This window comes from Panthera uncia, chromosome F1 (genome assembly GCF_023721935.1).
Source record: "Panthera uncia isolate 11264 chromosome F1, Puncia_PCG_1.0, whole genome shotgun sequence".
NCBI lineage: Eukaryota > Metazoa > Chordata > Mammalia > Carnivora > Felidae > Panthera > Panthera uncia.
Genome location: NC_064813.1, coordinates 67,070,245 through 67,089,109, shown reverse-complemented (window position 1 = coordinate 67,089,109; position 18,865 = coordinate 67,070,245). Strand labels below are relative to the sequence as shown.

At 51.5% G+C, this 18,865-nt stretch overlaps 3 protein-coding genes and 1 pseudogene across 25 annotated transcripts in view; 2 read left to right on the top strand and 2 right to left on the bottom strand.

Annotated features, from left to right (window-relative positions):
* Positions 1-1,667: 1,667 nt before the first annotated feature.
* CFAP141 (cilia and flagella associated protein 141) lies at positions 1,668-7,327 on the bottom strand. The gene is made up of 4 exons (XM_049634986.1): positions 6,614-7,327; positions 6,274-6,314; positions 2,466-2,595; positions 1,668-1,905 (listed from the first exon to the last, which is right to left on the bottom strand). The coding sequence occupies exons 1-4, from the start codon at positions 6,644-6,646 to the stop codon at positions 1,804-1,806; spliced, it is 306 nt and encodes a 101-aa protein (XP_049490943.1). The 5' UTR covers positions 6,647-7,327; the 3' UTR covers positions 1,668-1,803.
* On the top strand, positions 3,420-4,045 carry LOC125925750 (ubiquitin-conjugating enzyme E2 C-like; annotated as a pseudogene).
* A 108-nt stretch (positions 7,328-7,435) lies between the features above and the next one.
* The window catches only part of CF1H1orf43 (chromosome F1 C1orf43 homolog), an 11,956-nt gene continuing 526 nt past the window's right edge, over positions 7,436-18,865 (bottom strand). The window contains exons 1-8 of one of the 3 annotated variants that reach the window (XM_049634974.1): positions 17,696-17,969; positions 17,332-17,433; positions 13,694-13,777; positions 12,826-12,943; positions 12,567-12,620; positions 11,790-11,956; positions 11,644-11,702; positions 7,436-7,881 (exon numbers count right to left, since the gene is read on the bottom strand). In XM_049634974.1, coding sequence (XP_049490931.1) covers positions 7,686-7,881; positions 11,644-11,702; positions 11,790-11,956; positions 12,567-12,620; positions 12,826-12,943; positions 13,694-13,777; positions 17,332-17,433; positions 17,696-17,761 — 846 coding nt within the window. In that variant the 5' untranslated portion in view covers positions 17,762-17,969 and the 3' untranslated portion in view covers positions 7,436-7,685. Of the gene's footprint in view, positions 7,882-11,643; positions 11,703-11,789; positions 11,957-12,566; positions 12,621-12,825; positions 12,944-13,693; positions 13,778-17,331; positions 17,434-17,695; positions 17,970-18,865 lie in introns of those variants that run through there. The other 2 variants (XM_049634976.1, XM_049634975.1) reach the window with 2 other exon arrangements.
* UBAP2L (ubiquitin associated protein 2 like) overlaps positions 18,167-18,865 on the top strand; it is a 39,712-nt gene continuing 39,013 nt past the window's right edge. For 19 of the 21 annotated variants that reach the window (XM_049634946.1, XM_049634945.1, XM_049634948.1 and 16 more), the window contains exon 1: positions 18,251-18,328. The gene's annotated coding sequence lies outside the window, so the exon portion shown is untranslated. Of the gene's footprint in view, positions 18,329-18,427; positions 18,687-18,865 lie in introns of those variants that run through there. The other 2 variants (XM_049634932.1, XM_049634933.1) reach the window with 2 other exon arrangements.

Genomic DNA, 18,865 nt, shown 5'->3' with positions numbered 1-18,865 from the left:
GTGTGGGTCCCAATAAAAAGAATGAGGAGGGGTAAAGGGGCTGCTGCAGGAGTCGGGGGTGGCTGGGGAGCAGCCAGGCAACAGAGAGGAGGTGAGAAAGGAAAAAAACTCTCAGGGGGCAGGAAAACACTATGGCTCACCATTTATCGGACCTTATGCACCACCTCTCTGCAAAGTGCTTCATTTCATCCCCACAGCAATCCAGGGAGGTAGGCATTATCTCCAGTTTACAAACAAGGAGCTGGGGCCCAGAAAGTTAAGGTAACTGGCCCAAAGCCACGCAGGCAGGCAGTGACAGAGGCAGGATTCAAACCCAGATCTGCTATGCTCTGGGGCGAGGCTCTCCTGGACAATGTACACAGCAGGGCCCACTGGGAGGCGGCTGTGGGCAGATGAAAGGCCTGCGGGGGCGGGGTGGGGGGTCCCCCGCAGGATCAGAGACCCAGCCTCAGGCTGCAGGTCAAATCCAGGCCGCGTGCGCCTGCTTCTGTCCCTCGTAATGTGTCACCTTGCCTTCCTCCCCTGTCCGCGCCTGCCTCCCAGCCCGTGAGCCCCATGCCTTGTTGGCTACAGGAACTCGTGAGTCATTGACTTAGAGATGCTTGGGAAGCAGGGCTGTCGGAGGTGAGGACGAATGGGTGCATGGGGGCACAGACACAGGCGTGGGGTGAAGTGGCATCTCGGGTGCATGGGGGTGGCCGGGGCGTGGCGAGGGGCTTGTGAACGGCCAGGGTCACAGTGAAACCTGAGAGAGAAAAGGAAGGACACCGGCTGTGTGCCAAGCACTAGGCTTGCTCGCTATGAAATTTTATTTAATCCTCATAATGATCCTATGAGATGGGCATCACTGTCCCCATTTTCAGAAGAGGAAACTGAGGCTCAGAGAAGTAACTTACACAAGGTGACAACAATTAAGAGGCACCAGACTTAGAACCACACCTGACTCCAAAGCCCACACCCTTCTCCATACCTGCTGCCTCTCTGTGCCCATCGGTGGGGTGTGCAGGGAGAAAAGGAGGGGGCTCTGGTGTCGGAGGGGAGAAATGCCCACTGAGGGTTGGAGCCAGACGGAGGGAGGGGGTGGCGGCGGGACGGGGAGACCAGAGTTGTGCAGCGCACACAGCCGCACGGGGCAGAGGGCAGGACAAGCTCCGTGTGGACAGGACAAGTGGCCAACGAGGATGCTGACAGCCGGTGAGGGGACCGGGAGGTTGTTCTGGCCTGGCGGTGACAATGTGTCCTGGCACCTGTTACCGGCTGCACAACGGGGGTCTCTCTGGCTTGTGATGTCATTTTATGTAAAGCAGATCTTCATAAGTAAGGTTCTCTGTGGCCTACAGATGCATGTGACCAACCAGTACCTTTTAGAATTCTTGAGAATCTGAAGGCCGTGAGATTGTACACGCTCTGAGCAGCTTCACATAAATCGCTGCTCCTTACTTCCTTATAGCTGCCTCACCCCTCATTGCACTGGAGTTTGGAACCCTGTCAATTTGCAGAGGTGGGAATTCGAGTCCAGAGGGAAGAGACCTGTCCCAGGTCTCATCATGGGACCCCAGGCCTCCTGCCAGCCAAGCGCCACGGCACCCATGGGTGAACAGCCACACTCAGAGCTATTTGTCCAGGAAGACGGAAAAGACGAGAGGAAGTGAGATCGGAGAGGCAAGTGAGCAAAACCCAGGAAGCTGTTTTAAGATCACGGGTACAGCTAAACACTTTTGCAACCAATAGGGATTCAGGGCCGTGGAAGGAGCCATATGTCCGCCTTCGAGCCGTTAAGAGCCAGCTTTGTTTTGGGCGCCGTCAGAGTCTCTCCACGTAAAATGCTCTGCCCGTCAGATTCAGTTCCTGCTGGTACTGCTGATGCTCCTGTTCAAGCAGCTGGTGCAGGGCCACTCGACGGGCCTGGCGGGGCGGGGGGGGGGGGGGGGGCAGAACAGAGTGTGACGTTAGGCTGGCCCCTTTCCTCGTTTTCCCGCGATGGCAGTCCAGCGTGCGTCCTCCTGGCTTTGGACTTAGCTGCGCCACAAAGCTAGGCGGTAGCATGGAGGCTGCGCGCTGCAGGGGAAGCCTACGCAAGTCTTTCTCCGTGGATGAAACCCCACGTTCGGCAATTACTTGCCGAGAACACCATGAACCGTGACCTCTGCCAGGCACCGGGACACACAGGTGGCGACCTGCTGGCGACCGGGTTCTCCCGGGAGAGAGGGGCTCTGAGAGGCAGGTGCTGGGCACGGACACGAGGGGAGCGAGGACTAGTCCGCGCCCCGGGACTTGAGGCCGGGTCACCTGCAGCTGGACGCGAAGAGCCACTTGACGAGACCCGGTACTGCTCTAGTGTAATGCTGAAAACCTCAGAGGCAGATACACTGGGCAAGTACCGGCAGCAGTGAAGAGCTTGGGACCCCGGCGGACTCTGCGGGGCAGTGAGGGTGAGGCTTCAGGTCACCCTTGCGAGAACTCACCATCAGCAGCTGCTTGTCGGCCAGTGCCAACTCCTGTCCCCTGGTGTCCTGCATCCTTAGGGCAGCATACAGGTTTCTCCTCTGGCCCAGCGTCGTCTGCCACACACAGTGGGTGTGTGAATTCTGCCACCTGCCCCAGGTACAGAGGAAGGAGCTGACTGGGTCAGTTAGGAGTGGTGACACAAACCCCATCACCGGACCCTCTGTGCACATGTCAGAACACGGCCAACTCCTTGAAGGGTAACTAACTAAGAACCTAGTCTGCGTTGAATACACAGGCCGCTTGATCATCGTAACCGTGCGTCAGAGATACTAATTTTGCACGGCACGCACGGAAACAAAGTTCAGGTGAGTTGCCTAAGGTCACTTAATGGCAGACCTGGGCATCAAAATCCAGTCTAAAAATGAATACCTTCCGTTACACCATGATTCTCATCCTTAGCTAGACAACATTCTGCAATCATGTAAGGTTTTTTAATTCATGAGAGAAATATGCATTCTCTCCCCCCACCTCTCTCACACGTGTCCTCTGCTCAGATAACCCTTGAGTTTCATTTTTTTTTTTAAGATTTTTAAGTAATCTCTACACACAACATGGGGTCAAACTCACAACCCCAAGATCAAGAGTCACACGCTCCGGGGCGCCTGGGTGGCTCAGTCGGTTAAGCGTCCAACTCTTGGTTTCGGCTCAGGTCACGATCTCACGGTTTGTGGGATTTTCTCTCTCCTTCTCTGTCCTTCCCCGGCTCGTGTGCACGCAGTCTCTCTCAAAATAAATAAATAATAATTAAAAAAAAAAAGACTCATATACTAAATGAGAGTTGCAATCACGCTCTAAGTTCCTGTCTCACTGCCCTCACTGCTCCCAGAGCCGTGACCCAGTGGCTGCCAGTGTCACTGCCTCTGGGGGCGAGGGGGGGGGGTCCTGGGGGCAAGATGCCCCAGCAGGAGTCGATGACCCCCGTGGTGTCTGGCAACAAAGGAACTTCTGCCTTCCCTGAATCAGGCAACCTTTCACACGGGTGGGGCCATCCCTGGAGCGGTGGGCACAGCATGTGAAGACCTGAAGTTATCAGCTCCCCCAGGAGTCCCGCAGTGCTGACAACACACCCGGGGGGAGGGTCCTCATGCCCTGCTGCCACCCAGACCTGGACACCCAGGGTGACATCTGCCTGGACATCCTCAAGGACAAGCGGTCTGCCCTGTATGACATCGGCACCATCCCGCTGCCCACCCAGGGCCTGCGAGAACTCAACACCGAGAGTCCTTTGAGCACACGCGCTGCTGAGCCTGGAGAAACCCCCACAGCCTTTAACAAGTATCTGCAAGAAAGCTGCTCAAAGCTGGTCCTTAGCCAAGAACCCGGACTGTGTAGCCTCTCTACGTTATCTTTCTTATTTTTTATGTTTATTTTTGAGAGAGAGAGAGAGAGAGAGAGAGAGAGAGATAGCACGAGAGGGAGGAAGGGCAGAGAGATGGGGGACAGAGGATCTGAAGCAGGCTCCAGGCTCTGAGCTGTCAGCACAAAGCCCCACGTGGGGCTTGAACTCATGAACTACAAGGTGATGAACTGAGTTGAAGTCGGACACTTAACCGACTGAGCCACCCAGGTGCCCCTAGGATTGTGTGTCTTAAGCTGTGGGGTCACTCTGGTTTAAGTCTCTGGTTGAGCCCTTGTGGTGATGAATATAGTAAACAAATACATTGGGCTTAAAAAAAAAAGGGGGGGGGCACCTGGCTAGCCCGGTGGAGCACGTGACTTGATCTCAGGTTCCTGAGTTCAAACCTTATGCTGCTGGGTGTACAGACTATTTAAAAAGAAAATCCTGGGGGCGCCTGGGTGGCTCAGTCGGTTAAGCGGCCGACTTCGGCTCAGGTCACAATCTCGTGGTCTGTGAGTTCGAGCCCCGCGTCGGGCTCCGTGCTGACGGCTCAGAGCCTGGAGCCTGTTTCAGAGTCTGTGTCTCCCTCTCTCTGACCCTCCCCCATTCATGCTCTGTCTCTCTCTGTCTCAAAAATAAATAAACGTTAAAAAAAAAAAATTAAAAAAAAAATAAAAAGAAAATCCTGGGGCACCTGGGTAGCTCACTGGGTTAAGAGTCCGACTCTTGATTTCGGCTCAGGTCGCGATCTCACGGTTTGGGGGTTCGACCTCGGTGCGGCTCTGCACTGACAGCGTGGAGCCTGGCCGGGATTCTCTCTCCCTCTCTCTCTGCCCTACTGCATGTGCTCACTCACTCTCGGGATAAACAAAAAAATATATATATATACACCAAATTAAAACTGAGAGCTTTGTTCTTCTGCCCCAGTTCTCAAAGTTACCAGTTTGTGTATTTTTCCAGAAAGTTTTTCTATCATATACCAGGAAGTATATTTTTTTATTACCACGCACTCATACATTTGTTAGAAGTAGTTAACAGTTGGACTTTCCTATCAACACATACACACTTGCTTCATTCTGTGTAAAGGCTGCCTAGTATTTTTATATCATCACTTAACGAGGTAGGCTGTTCCTACTTTTTAAAATTTAAAGTAATCTCTCCACCCAACACGCGGCTGCAACGCAAGACCCCGAGATCAAGAGTCACTTGCCCTTCGACTAAGCGCGCCAGGTGCCCTGGTTTACTTTTGTAAACAATGCTGTCCAGAATGCTGTTTATGTATGTTCTAGAGCTTTTGCAGGCATATATATGCAAGGTCAACTCCCTAGGAGTACAGCTGCCACTTCTAAGGACATGTGAATTTTGAGATCTTAAGTTTTGACAGATTTCATCAAACTTACCTTTGTTTTTGTTTATGTTGTAAAAATATTTTTTTGAAGAACTGATCATGTTTGACGATTTTAATTTTTTAAATGTTTATTTTTGAGACAGGGAAAGAGGGAGACATACAGAGTGTGAGTGGAGGAGAGCCAGAGAAAGAGGGAGACAGAATGTGAAGCGGGCTCCAGGCTCTGAGCTTCTCAGCACAGAGCCCAAGGCAGGGCTCAAACTCACCAACTGTGAGGTCATGACCTGAGCCGAAGTCTGATGCTTGACCGACTGAGCCACCCAGGCATCTCCGAAAATATTTTTAATTTCTATTTATTTTTGAGAGAGAGTTGGGGACAGAGGATCCAAAGTGGGCTCTGGGCTGACAACACAGAGCCCGACGCAGGGCTCAATGTCACAAACCGTTAGATCACGACCCGAGCCAAAATCAGGAATCAGACCCTTAATGGACTGAGCCACCCAGGCACCCCCATCAGACTGTGTTTGTAAAAAGGCTGCATCAATCTGGACTCTCACTAAAATTGTATGCATTTTTGCCACCTCACATCTTTGCCAGCTCTGGGCACAACCACCTGTTAAACCTTAAAAACCAGGCTTATCCTCCCCAATCCCAGACCACGCGGTGACGTCTTCTGGGTTGAGGTCCGGACGTGTTTTACAAAGCTCCCCAGGTGAAGACACAGAGCCCAGTCTAGTCATTCGCTCATTCAACAAATACGGCGCACCAATCACGCGATTGATACAACAAATACTTGCATTCTTCTTAAAACAACAACAACAACAACAACAAAAACTTGCTCCAATTCTCCCTGGGAGGATGGGAAGAAAGGGACAGTAAAGCCATCTGGGTGGCACGGGGAGCGAGCTCGAGTGAGCACCGGGAGGCCGGTCCATGCTGCGGCCTGCACACCACAGTGTCCTTCCTCGGGAGCCCCGGAGGGCGAAGCAGGTCTCCGAGGTGGCCAGGGGGGTGGGGAGGACACGAGGGTACAGGGGTCAAGCTGAGGGGAAAGGGAAAGGACAGAAGCAGGAATTACCTGTCGACCATCTTCTTAAATCCCAGGACCCTTTGACAACTCTGCAAGAAAAGCGAGTTGCTGATCTGCCTCTGGCTGGCACCCCAACCCCGGCACCCTCCCCTCAGTCCAGCGCCCTGTCCCCAGCACCCTCCCGGAGGGGGCTCATGGGCCTTTCCCGAGAGAGAAGTGAGGGCGCTGGGTCGAGAAAGTGCGCAGGGAGCAGCCTGGGAGCAGCCGGTGTGGAACCACCCAGTCTCCTGCTGTTCCCACCCGCTCACCTCAGGGCACCTCAGGAAACCGGAGGGTCACCCATCTGGGAAGTTCGTCCGGCCCCGCCCCACCCCCCAGCTCTGCACACCTCTTCTACTTTCGTGGCCTTTCCCCCAGACATGTCCACACGCTTGCGGGACACCGGCCCAGGACACAAGCAGGCTCTTGTCTCTGTATCATCCAGTCACCCAGGTTTCAGGAGTCGTGGCAACACGTCTGCCTCCAACAATGACGCCGGGTCTGCGACCTGATTGGTCACCTGGCCTGTTGCCCTGGAGACCAGAAGCGAGTCCCAGTTCTCAGGCTATTCTAGGAGCAAAGACCAGAGCCCCCATTTTAGGGGTTTTTCCCGCGGGGTCTCAAGGAGCATCCATATGATCCTAGGTCCAAAGAACATATCCTGTGCCTGTTTGGTTAAAAGGCACCTATAAAGGAGCGAATCACGTGTTTTAATTGTTCGTTTTATTAGTTTTAACGTCAGAGCAGGGCATCGGTCTGACCATTGCTTCACCGTCCCATATAGCGTCCCCAATAAATGAGGGGGGGGGGATCGTGTCAGGTGCCAACATTCCCTTTCCCATTTATTCAGGACAGCATGTAAAGAAAGCCTGAGGCCGATCCTCGCGTTTCCGGGGACCAGGTCGGGTTAACGTTTCCACACAGCCTGGTTTCCACGGAGCACCAGGCAAGTTGTTCTGCGCACCTCACGGCCTCCCAGACCTCCCCACCAGCTCACGTCTGCCTTTCCAACCAATCAACTCGAAGATGTCTCAAACACAAACGGTTCCCATCCACCTACGTATGAAGGGGCAGACATAGAATACACCAGGCCCGGCTCCCCCAACTCTTACAATTTAGGACTATTTATAGTCTGGGGACAGGGGGAAAAAGGCCAATGAACAAACTATAATCAAAACCAAGTGAGGATTTTTAAGGAAGCCATGATGGAAACATTAGGAAAAACATCTGAATTCAACTCCAGAAAAAAGTGCTACCAAGGGAAAATCAAGTCCTAACCAATTCTCTGAAACTGGCCGTAAGAACAGGTTGGAGAATGATCCTCTAGGCGAGCTCTGGATGAAGTGGGACTTCGGCTGACTGGCGCCCACCGGCCAGATGACCTGAGGCCACCAGCAGCAGGAGCAGTGTCCGTCAGCCCGTCACAGAGTACTTTCCAGTGTGTTATAGTTGTCCTTAAAGCTCTTCAGTTCAAGAAAGTGCTTGGCACGTTTACTCTTCTGACTGGAAGGGAGGTAGGTCACCTGGATGGTTGTCGGGGAGACTTCGGGAGACTGGGTTAGGTCTTTGGCGGCTGACTGGTGCTGTCTCTGAGAGCTCCCGCTTCGTGCTTTGACCCTGGAGGATACAGAGAGGGCAGGTCACGGACAGAATGACGACTAACACGAGAAGGCAATTCAAGCAAGACTCAACCACTCCATAAACATGGCGGTAGCCACAAGTGATCCCTTGTCCTTGTCCTATCTTATAAACTAGTGACTAAAAGCCCATCTGAAAGAAGTAGCAGAGAAAACAATTTTCCCAGAGTCCTTGCCTCTGGCTCAACATCTTCTTTTTTTAGTGCGTATTTTTGAGAGAGAGAGACAGAATCCGAAGCAGGCTCCAGGCTCTGAGCTGTCAGCACAGAGCCCGACGTGGCTTGAACTCACAAACTGTGAGATCATGACATGAGCTGAAGTCAGACGCTTCACCGGCTGAGCCACCCAGGCACCCCTGGCTCAACATTTTCATCTCGCTATAAAGAAAACCTTTATTTGTTATTATCTCTTAAAGTTTATTTTAGAGAGAGAGTATACGTGCATACACGTGGAGAGGGGCAGAGGGAGAGAGAATCCCAAGGAAGCTCCATGCCTAGTGTGGAGCCTGATATGGGGCTCAGTCCCACGACCTTGGGATCATGACCTGAGAAGCCACAATGAAGAGCTGTACGCTTGATCAACTGAACCACCCACACGCCCCAAAGAAAACTTTTTTAATTCTGCTGATTCACCTCCTGCATCTATGCCACTAATATACTCCCAATCTAAAAAAAGTCCCTTGAAAACTGAACACCAAAAAATAAGAACAGAAATAGCCATCAAGTACTTATGACATTAAATTGGTCCTTTACCAACATCTAATTTACTGCCATCCCAATATCCCTACATGGCAGTAACATCCCCAATTTCCAAGTTAGGAAACTGAGGGCCCTCTTGCCTAAGGTCACAAAGCTAGTAAGTGACAGAGTTGGGACAGGAATCTGTCAGATTTCAGGGCCTCGTCTTCACTAACCTCACTGAAATGCTCTAGAAACCAGAAATCAAGGAGTGAATTTTTATTTACTTTTTTACTGTTACGTCCCTTTCTTTTAAAATTTTTTTAACGTTTTTATTTTCAAAGGAGAGAGACAGAGCATAAGCGGGGAGGAGCAGAGAGAGAGGGAGACACGGAACCCGAAACAGGCTCCAGGCTCTGAGCTGTCAGCACAGAGCCCGATGCAGGGCTTGAACTCAGGAACCGTGAGATCATGACCTGAGCTGAAGTTGGACGCCCAACCGAGCCACCCAGGTACCCCGAATTTTTATTTTTTTTAAAGTTTATCTCCATACCCAATGTTGGGCTTGAACTCATGACCCTGAGATCAAGAGTTGCACGCTCTACCAACTGAGCCAGCCACATGCTGACGAGGACTAAAGTTTTTTGTAATTATTTTTTTAAGAATGTATTTTATTTTAGAAAGAAAGTACATGTGATCAGGGGAGAGGGGCAAAGGGGGAGAGAGAGAGAATCTGAAGCAGGCTCCATGCTCAGCGCAGAGCCCAACGCAGGGCTTGATCCCATGACCTCTGGGATCATGATCTGAGCCAAAATCAAGAATTGGATGCTCAACTGAGCCACCCAGGTGCCCTGATTTTATTATTTTAAAGGTTTTTTATAAAGCGTATTTGTTTATTTTGAGAGACAGCGAAAGCAGGGGAGAGGGGGGGAGGGGGGGGGGGGGGGGGGGGGGAGAGAGAGAGAGAATCCCAAGCAGGCTCTGAGCTGACTGCACTCAATCCCACGAACCGTGGGATCATGACCTGAGCAGAAATCAAGAGTCGGGACACTTAACCAACTGAGTCATATAGGTGCTCTCAAGGACTGAACTTTTAATAAAACTGTGGTAAAATAGACCGTTTTTAAATGTTTACAGTCCAGTAGTATTAAGTATATTCACACCGCTGTGTTCCCATCTCCATCACCCATCTCCAGAGCTCTTTTCATGCTGCAAAACTGAAGCTCTGTCCCCAGTAAGCAATAACTCCCCACCCCTGGCACTGTCACCTTCCCATCTTTATGAATTTGAGGACTCTAGAGACTTCACCTGAGTTAGAACCAGAAGGTATTTCTGGTTCAAAGAAACCATGCTTTGAACAGGCCTTCTGCCTGACCTCCAGAACAAGCACCCTTCCTCGTCTTCCCCTGCTCTCACTCCTCTTCTGAGCAGTTTTTACCAAACCCTTTGTTTTTGGAACAAGGTAGTTTAGTTTTAAGAACAGAGAAAAGACAGGACAGACATACTCCTTACCTTTTCAGAAAGAGCCTTATTCAACACGGCAGAAAATGGACACGGTTCTTTTCAAGGCTGGTAACTAACTTTTTATTTCTACATGGGCTTTCCCTCTCCACCCTTTGAACATCTGTATGAACAACACCATGAACCCACGCCAGCGCATGTTTTAAACACTGTCAGACAGAAGTCGTGATTCCTATTACACAAAAACTCAACAGCTGATGCTTTAGTGATGCCCTTAGTTTCAAACAAGGTTCCTAAAGCTGTGAGTGGTAATAAAAATGGGGTGGGGGGGGCACGTGTGATTGTTATCAGACCAAAACATGAAAGGAAAACACTGGAACCTGAAAGAGGAAGAATCTCTGTATTGAAAAACTTTATTCTGGGACACCTGGGGGGCTGTCAGTGAAGCGTCCGACTTTGGCTCAGGTCATGATCTCACAGTTCTAGAGTTTCAGCCCTGTGTTGGGCTCTGTGCTGACAGCTCAGAGCCTGTTTTGGATTGTGTCTCCCTCTCTCTCTGCCCCCCTCGCGCTTGTACTCTCTCTCAAAAAAAAATTTTTTTAAAGCGTCCAGGATCCAGTTACCATTAAAAAAAAATAAAAATAACTTTATTCCCTGGAGGCGCCTGGGTGGCTCAGTCGGTTAAGCGTCCAACTTAGGGCTCAGGTCATAATCTCATGGTTCTTCAGTTTGAATCTCACATCGACTCTGCGCTGATAGCTATGAGCCTGGAGTCTGCCTCATATTCTGTGTCTCCCTCTCTCTGCCCCTTCCCCACTCATGCTTTGTCTCTCTCTCTCTCTCTCTCAAAATAAACATTAAAAAAAAGAAAAAAGGAACCTTAGCCCCCCCCTTTAAATTTTTATGTTTATTTTTGAGAGAGACAGAGTGTGAGTAGGGGAGGGGCAGAGAGAGAGGGAGACACAAAATTGGAAGCAGGCTCTAGGCTCCAAGCTGTGAGCACAGAGCCCGAACAACCACGAGATTATGACCTGAGCAGAAGTCGGACACTTAACTGAGCCACCCAGGTGCCCCAACTTTATTCCCTTTACTGGTCTACATTTTACACCAATTCTGACATTTTACTGAGATGAACTGCTAAAAAAAAAAAAAAAAAGAAAGAGGGAGCACAAAAGTAGGAGAAGCTTCTCCTACTGTGTTCTTTTTTTTTTTTTTTTTTTTATTTTTTTTTTTCAACGTTTTTTATTTATTTTTGGGACAGAGAGAGGCAGAGCATGAACGGGGGAGGGGCAGAGAGAGAGGGAGACACAGAATCGGAAACAGGCTCCAGGCTCCGAGCCGTCAGCCCAGAGCCTGACGCGGGGCTCGAACTCACGGACCGCGAGATCGTGACCTGGCTGAAGTCGGACGCTCAACCGACTGCGCCACCCAGGCGCCCCTCTCCTACTGTGTTCTTATAGAGCAGCACACGCTTTCAGAGGCAAGCAAGGCAGAACGAGACAGCTCGTCATTGTGATTTTGTTACTACTGCTCACGAAGGGCATCTTGCTGGGGGTGGGCCAGCACCACCGGTGTCGTCTCCAGTACCCGCCCCCCACACTTACACGGCGGCCAGCTCACTCAGGGCCTCCTGGTAGCGCAGGTACTCACTCTGCCCAAAGACCTGAGGAAAGAGGAAGGAAGAGTGGGGCTCCCTCAGGCTGGGGCATCCCTTTAGTCCCCTGAAGGAAAAAGTGGCCATCCGGCTTACCCCCGTCCCATAGCGGGCTGTCTCATAGCCATCCAGCAGGGTGTCGATGAGGGCCTTGCGCACACCCTTAAAAGGAGTACTAGTGTTCCGGAGATCTAGCAGGTAAGAACGGAAATTCTTGCCCATTAAGGAACGGGGATGCCTGCCTTCAGCATGAAACGGGATCTCTGAGGAGACAATCACACAGCACAGTGATAACCCTTCTCCCGTTTGTTAGTCTTTTTAGTTAACCTTCCAAATTTAGGAATGGGTCGAATGAGTGAACTGGGGGGCAATTCTAATGGAATGAAGACGACCGGAGGCCCAGAGCCGCGTCTGAGCGGTCACGGGGTGCTGGCAACACAACCGTAGGCTCCACTGATGGTACCGACAGTGTCTCCTTTCCATCTCCCCCCCACTCACTCCGGCTCTGAGACGTAAACCACGTTTCAGCAGAAACAAAGCATACTTGACAATGGTCACACGGTAGAAAAAATTCAAGAACCATTTATCTCGGTCTTACTGAAAAAGCGTGGGTGTCACTTGTCTTGTGTAGAAAAACAAGCAAATTACCACCATCCGGTTCACGAAACTAAAGGTCTAAACAATAAAACAAATTCACCCTTTGAAGAAGAAATAACTTGCCGCCATCATTTCCTTAGACAAAATAACCCAGTACTCTCAAAACTCCAGGAAATTCCTCCCAGCGGGGGGCAGAAGCAGCATAAGCTCTAATATACACAGCCCCCCCACCCCCTCCCAGGCCAGGCCCTCAGCCTCCCATCAAGTCGCCCCTACCAGAGGCGCGGACGGCGTCCAGGGCTTTCATCCTGTACAGGTAGTTGTAGCAGCCTGTTGAGAAAGAGACTGGTCATAGGCATGACCTCAGATTCCTCAAACTCCAGCAAGCCAATAAACTGCCTCCCCACATCTCACATGTGCCCGGCGACAGAGGAACCACAGGTGCCCGGCAGCTATGCTGACAGCTCAGAGAGCAAAGGAATTCTGAACACATGGGATTCCTCACTCAAGCGTCCTCCGAGAGCACGCCACATACTCTGATTTCCCTGGGCTTCCAGCTGGAGCAGTCTCGCATCGCCGTCTGCAAGGAGCTGAGGTTCATACTTGATGTCTTGAACCCTGGACAGCCGAATGTCAATCTCCTCTCTCAAGTCCTGTTCACACAGAGAAAAGAGCGTGCGATCACTTATCCTGTACCCTGCTTCCCGTCAGCCTCGAAATGGGGCAGAGGAAGCGAGCAGCTATGACAAAAGCAGCACAAAAAACGCTCATCTGCTGGTAACATTGCCAGGTCAGGCCGAAAAATATAAGGATAGGCTCGGGTTCTCTAAGAACTTCCCCCAACTGCACATCTCTAACCTAGCTCCGTTTAAAAAAATTTTTGTAAAGTTTATTTTGAGAAAGAAAGAGACAGCTAGTGTGTGAGCAAGGGAGGGGCGGGTGGACAGAGAATCCCAAGCAGGCTCTGCACTAGCAGCGCAGAAACCCCACGCGGGGCTTGAACCCACAAATCGTGAGATTATGACCTGAGCCAAAACAAAGAGTCGGACGCTCAACTGACAGAGCCACGCACGCAACCCTCTAAGCTAGACCTTTGACCTGCCAGAATTTCCTCAAGTTCTATGGCATCAACATGATTTCTGACTCAACTGAATTTAGGATCTTGGTTAGGTGTTCTAACAAACTTCTGGAGGAAGAGAAAAACTGGACAGCAAGTGAAAATCATAATCTAAAAATCTGTGAGGATACCTGTATGTGGTTTCCAACAGTGTGGGGACTACCCTACCTGGTGGATCACAGGACTTCTAAAAGCTTTCTTCTGGAGTACACTTAATTTTTTAAGTAGGTTAATTCACATCCATGATACAAACTTTGAAGAGATACTACAGTCACCCCTCACTCACCCCGAAGCAACCACTGTTAAGTCCACGTCCATCTCTCTCACTTAAAAGGGCTGCCAGAGCCCCAGCAGATTTTTCTTCTTGTAACTTTTAAAAAAAAAATTTTTTTTTAACGTTTATTATTTGACAGACAGCACGTGAGTGGGAGAGAGACGGAGAGAGAGGGAGACACAGAATCCGAAGTAGGCCCCAGGCTCTGAACTGTCAGCACAGAGCCCGATGCGGGGCTCGAACTCATGGACCGTGAAACCATGACTTGAGCCGAAGTCAGACGTTTAACCGACTGAGTCACCCAGGCGCCCCACTTCCTGTAACTTTTTAGCAACTGCCACTGTGGAATAGATCATACGTGAAATACATGCTATGTATGTTTTAAGTAATTATGAAAACTGTGAAGATGAACATCTATGTCTGCTCTCCTGAAGCCATGTGTGCCTAGTTCTGATTAAATGCAACACCCCCAATGTTCATTGGTCAACAATCTTACTTTTCTTCACTGTTTTATCACATATCAACCTGAACAAGCTGTTTACCTTTGCCTGGTTTCAAACTTCACACAAATGAAAAAATACTTTTTGAATTCCTCAGCAACTTGTCTTTTCAAAATTTTAAATACTTTACTAAGTTAGAACTTACATGGAATAAAACGCAACCAATTTGCGTGGACTGAGTTTTGACAAATAAATACACCCACTCAACCACCACTGCAACCAAGACAGAACATTTCCATCACCCCAAAACGTTCTCCATGTCCCTCTGCAGTCAACCTCTTTCCCTGCTCCAGGCAATAATTATGTACTTTTTAACGATACAGTTGTGTGTTCCAGAATTTCATATAAATGGAACGGAACAAAAGATACTCTTTTTTGAATGGCTTGCTGGCTTTTTTTACTCAGCATGTTTTTGAGATTCACTCATGTTTGTCTTTTTCTTTTTTAAAAATGCTTTAGAATTGGGGCACCTGGGTGGCTTAGTCAGTTAAGCGTCCTACTTTGGCTCAGGTCATGATCTCACGATCGTGGGTTTGAGCCCCACGTTGGGTTCTGTGCTGTCGGTTCAGAGCCTGGAGCCTGCTTGGCATTCTCCCCTCCCCCCCTGCCCTCCCGCTTGCACACACTCTCTCTCTCTAAGATAAATGTTAAAACATTTTACAAATAAAAAAATGCTTTAGAAATTCATGTGTGGGGGCGCCTGGGTGGCGCAGTCGGTTGAGCGTCCGACTTCAGCCAGGTCACGATCTCGCGGTCCGTGAGTTCGAGCCCCGCGTCAGGCTCTGGGCTGATGGCTCGGAGCCTGGAGCCTGTTTCCGATTCTGTGTCTCCCTCTCTCTCTGCCCCTCCCCCGTTCATGCTCTGTCTCTCTCTGTCCCAAAAATAAATAAAAAACGTTGAAAAAAAAAAAAATTAAAAAAAAAAAAAAAAAAGAAATTCATGTGTGTCCATATGTTCGCGTTGTTGAGCTTACTTTCACTCCTAGTATTCCAAAATACAAATAAATCATAGATATATTCTCGAGTAGACGTTTGGCCTAAGAATTTCTTCTGGAAATATCACAATTGCTGCCATGGATATTCTTAAAAAAAATTTTTTTTAAATGTTTTATTTTTGAGAGAGAGAGAGAGAGAGAGAGGCGGGGGAGGGGGGGGACAGAGAATTTTAAGCAGGCTCTGTGCTGACAGCAGAGAGCCTGATGCAGGGCTCGAACTCAGGAACCATGACATCATGACCTGAGCTGAAGTTGGGACACTTATCCAACTGAGCCATCCAGGCAGGCCCTGCCCCACGAATATTCTTCCATGTCCTCTGGTACAACACGAACAAAAATTACTTTCTGTACGGTAAGAGTGGAACTCCTGCACCATGGGATTAGGTACATGTGTAATCTTACTAGATAATACCTGGTTATTGGCCAAAGAAGTTTTACTAATTTACACTTCCACTAGCAACGAATGCAAACTTATTTTTTATTATTTTTATTTTTTGGTGCAAAAAGGTCATTCTATTAAAGCATGGGGACAGGACCCATGGGCAGGAAGAGCTGCTGAATACAAATTTAAATGAGAGAATTTTTTAAAAGGAAAGGAATCTTATGTAGTCCAGGATGCTCCAAAATCATCAAAGTTTTTAAAAAGATTTTTAAAAATACTATTTTTGAAAGAGAGAGACAGACAGACACAGAATCTGAAGCAGGCTCCAGGCTCCGAGCTGCCAGCATAGAGCCCAACTCGGGGCTTGAACTCACAAACTGTCAGATCATGACCTGAGAAGTTGGACATTTAACCGACTGAGCCACCCAGGCGCCCCAATAATCAAAGTTTTGATTGGATCATGGTGTACTGGTAGCCAACCCTATAACCGTCTTATGGATGGCAGGTGGCTTCTGGAGAACTGAGGGAACATAGAAGAAGCACCGTTGAGTTTTTACACCATGACACATTCCTCAAGGCTTTCCGTGAAATACATCAGCCAAGAACGAAAAAAAAGGAAGACTGACAGCACTGGTTGTTGAAAGGACACCCAGCCAGGAGTTGAGCGAACTGTGTACTAGCTCCGGTTCTCCCACTAACCTGTTTATCACTCAGTAACACGTTACTGAGCACCCACTACACACAGGCCCTGGCTTTACTGTGAACAAAACTGGCATGGTGCCTGCATTCCTGAAGCTTATGGTCTCATGGAAGGTAAGCATTAAACAAGCAGACAAACACAAAAAATCTGTGATAAAACTGTATCCAGAAAAACAGGATACTATGAGAAAAAAAAAGATCACCTACTTTAAAACAGGTAGTAACTGTTTTAACTCTTTTCTTCAGAGGAAACAACATTTGAGCTAAGATCTAAAGAGCAAACCAGCTAGCCAAGAGAAAACCAAAGACCACTCTATGCCCCAACAACAGCACAGGCAAAGACTGGAAACCTAACATGTGTAGCCGGATCCCGGCTGGATCCTTGGATCAGAGAGAGCCAGAAGCCGAAGACAGAAGCAGGACTGGGGGTGGCGTTTAGACCTCTGATTTCCAGCTTAGGTTTGTGGAAATGCTACAAAGGTGGTACATATAAAAACAGGGAACTCAGGAAAGAGGTCTGGGAGACGGAGAAAATGTCATCAGTAGAGATCTACAAGCCAAGGAAAGGAAGATAGTTACCGGAGAAAGTGTGAAGACTCCTGGACTATTCCCCTTGGGCATGTCCTGGGGTCAGCTGCTTCCTTCTCAGGTTTCAGCTCCTAACACGAAGGACTAGAGGGACTAGGGGATTGACGAGGCCCCCAGGAATGGAAGGTAGTGCGGCGGCAGATCCTTCTCCGGGACCTGGGGCTAACCCGCCGCCCTAAGGCAAACCTTAAAACAGGAAACACTGGGCGGCACGTGGAGCTTGCGAACTCTGTCCAGAGTTGGCAAACTTTAGTCCCAATCCTTCACTCCGCAGATGCCAAAACTGCTGCTTCTGCGCCAAGTGCACGCTGTGCCGCAGCAGGGGGAGCGGACGCCAGAGCCACGCCGACCGTTCTCTCTCCGGCCGAGCGCGGCGAGAGCGACAAGGGACCTTGGGAACCAAAGCCATCTCGAAGGCGAAGGCCATCTCACTCTAGGCCCTGACGGAGCTGCAGAACCAGGCCGACCTCGTGCCTTAAGGACCTACCTTGGGGGCGTTGTGTCCCACGGGGACGTGAGGTCCCCTTCGGGATTTCATTGCAAAGCGCATGATTTGCCTCTTCACAAAAATAAACAGCAGTACGAACACCTGTCCAAGAGATAGAAAAAAGGACAGTATCTTTAGCAAAAACACAGTAATTTTCAAAAAGGGGGGGGGCACGTCTTCCTTTGAGGTCCCCAGCTGCAAGCGCTCAGGGCCGCTTCGGGGCACGCCCGGGGGCCAAGGGGGAGGGGCAGGGCGCTCGGCCCCCCAGGCGCTCCGGGGGCAGGTACGAGTCCCAGCCCAGGGCAGGCGCAGGTGGGTGAGCGAGCGGCTGGGGGCGGAGGGCCGGGACGCGGGGTCTCCTCACCAGGCTCCCGTAGGCCATCACCAGCACGACGTTCACGCCGGACAACCAGTTACTGCCGGACGCCATGGCCTCCCGCCCCGCGCACAACCGCTCCGGGTCAGCCTGGGCTCCGCCGAGGCCCCGGCGCCTGGGCTCCCCGAAACTCCCCGGCCATTTCCTCACGGGGAAACACCGACGCTCAGCCGGCCTGAAAACATGGCGGACAGGGGCCCAGGAAACCAGAACGCCGCCTTCCCGCTGCCCCCAGCACGTGACCCAGGCGCCGAGACGCCGGGCGACGCCGGACGACGCCGGGAACAGGAAGCGGATGCCGACGGTGCGTCACGCGGCGGAGGCGGGGCGGACGCGCGGAGCCGCAGCGCCGCGGCTCGTGGCGGGCAGTGCGCGCGCGCTTGCGTGCGCGTCCCTTTTCGCGTCACGTGCCGGGGGACGCAGGCAGGCAAGTGGGAGGGGGAAGGCGCGAGAGCGAGCGCGCGAGGGGAAAGGAGGGAGGGGGTGGGGAGGAGGGAACCTTACATCACGTGACAGGGGCGGCGCGGCCCGGGGTGTCAGTGTGGAGGAGACTGAGGTAAAGTTGGGAGCGCAGCGGCGTTGGCGGCGGCGGCGGCGGCGGCGGCAGCGCGGCGGGGCCGGGTATTGTCCGCGGCCCCTTTAAATCCGCGGTCTCCCTTTCCCCTCCCTCCCTTCTCCCGTACCCCGCCGGGCCCCCCCCCCCCAGTCGGCCCCCCGCCCCGTGCGCTCCCCCACTGGACACCCCTCCCGGTCGTGCGAGCCCGGCGCCCTCCCCAGCCCCCTCCCCCCTAGTTGGCCGCCGGAGGTTTTGTTTATGGTTGGATTTGCGGCCTAGTGGGCCGCGCCGGAGCCGGGGCCTCGATTTGGGAGCGTGGCCGGGGCGGGGCTTGGGCGGCCGGAGGGGGGGGCCATGCGGCTAGAGCCCGAGCGGGGAGAGCGAGGAAGAGCGCGAGCGAGCGCGGCCTGGGCCCCGCCTGAGGTAGGGCCCTCTCCGGCCCGGCCGCTGCCGTGAGGACGCCGCGGGGGCCGGCGTCCCTTTGCAGCCCGCTGCGGGCCTTCTCGGATCCGGATCCGGCCTGGTTTGGGGGTGGCGGGGGGGGGGGGGGGGGGGGGGCGGGGGGGTGGAGCTGCCCCGAACTCCCCCCCATGTGGCCCTCA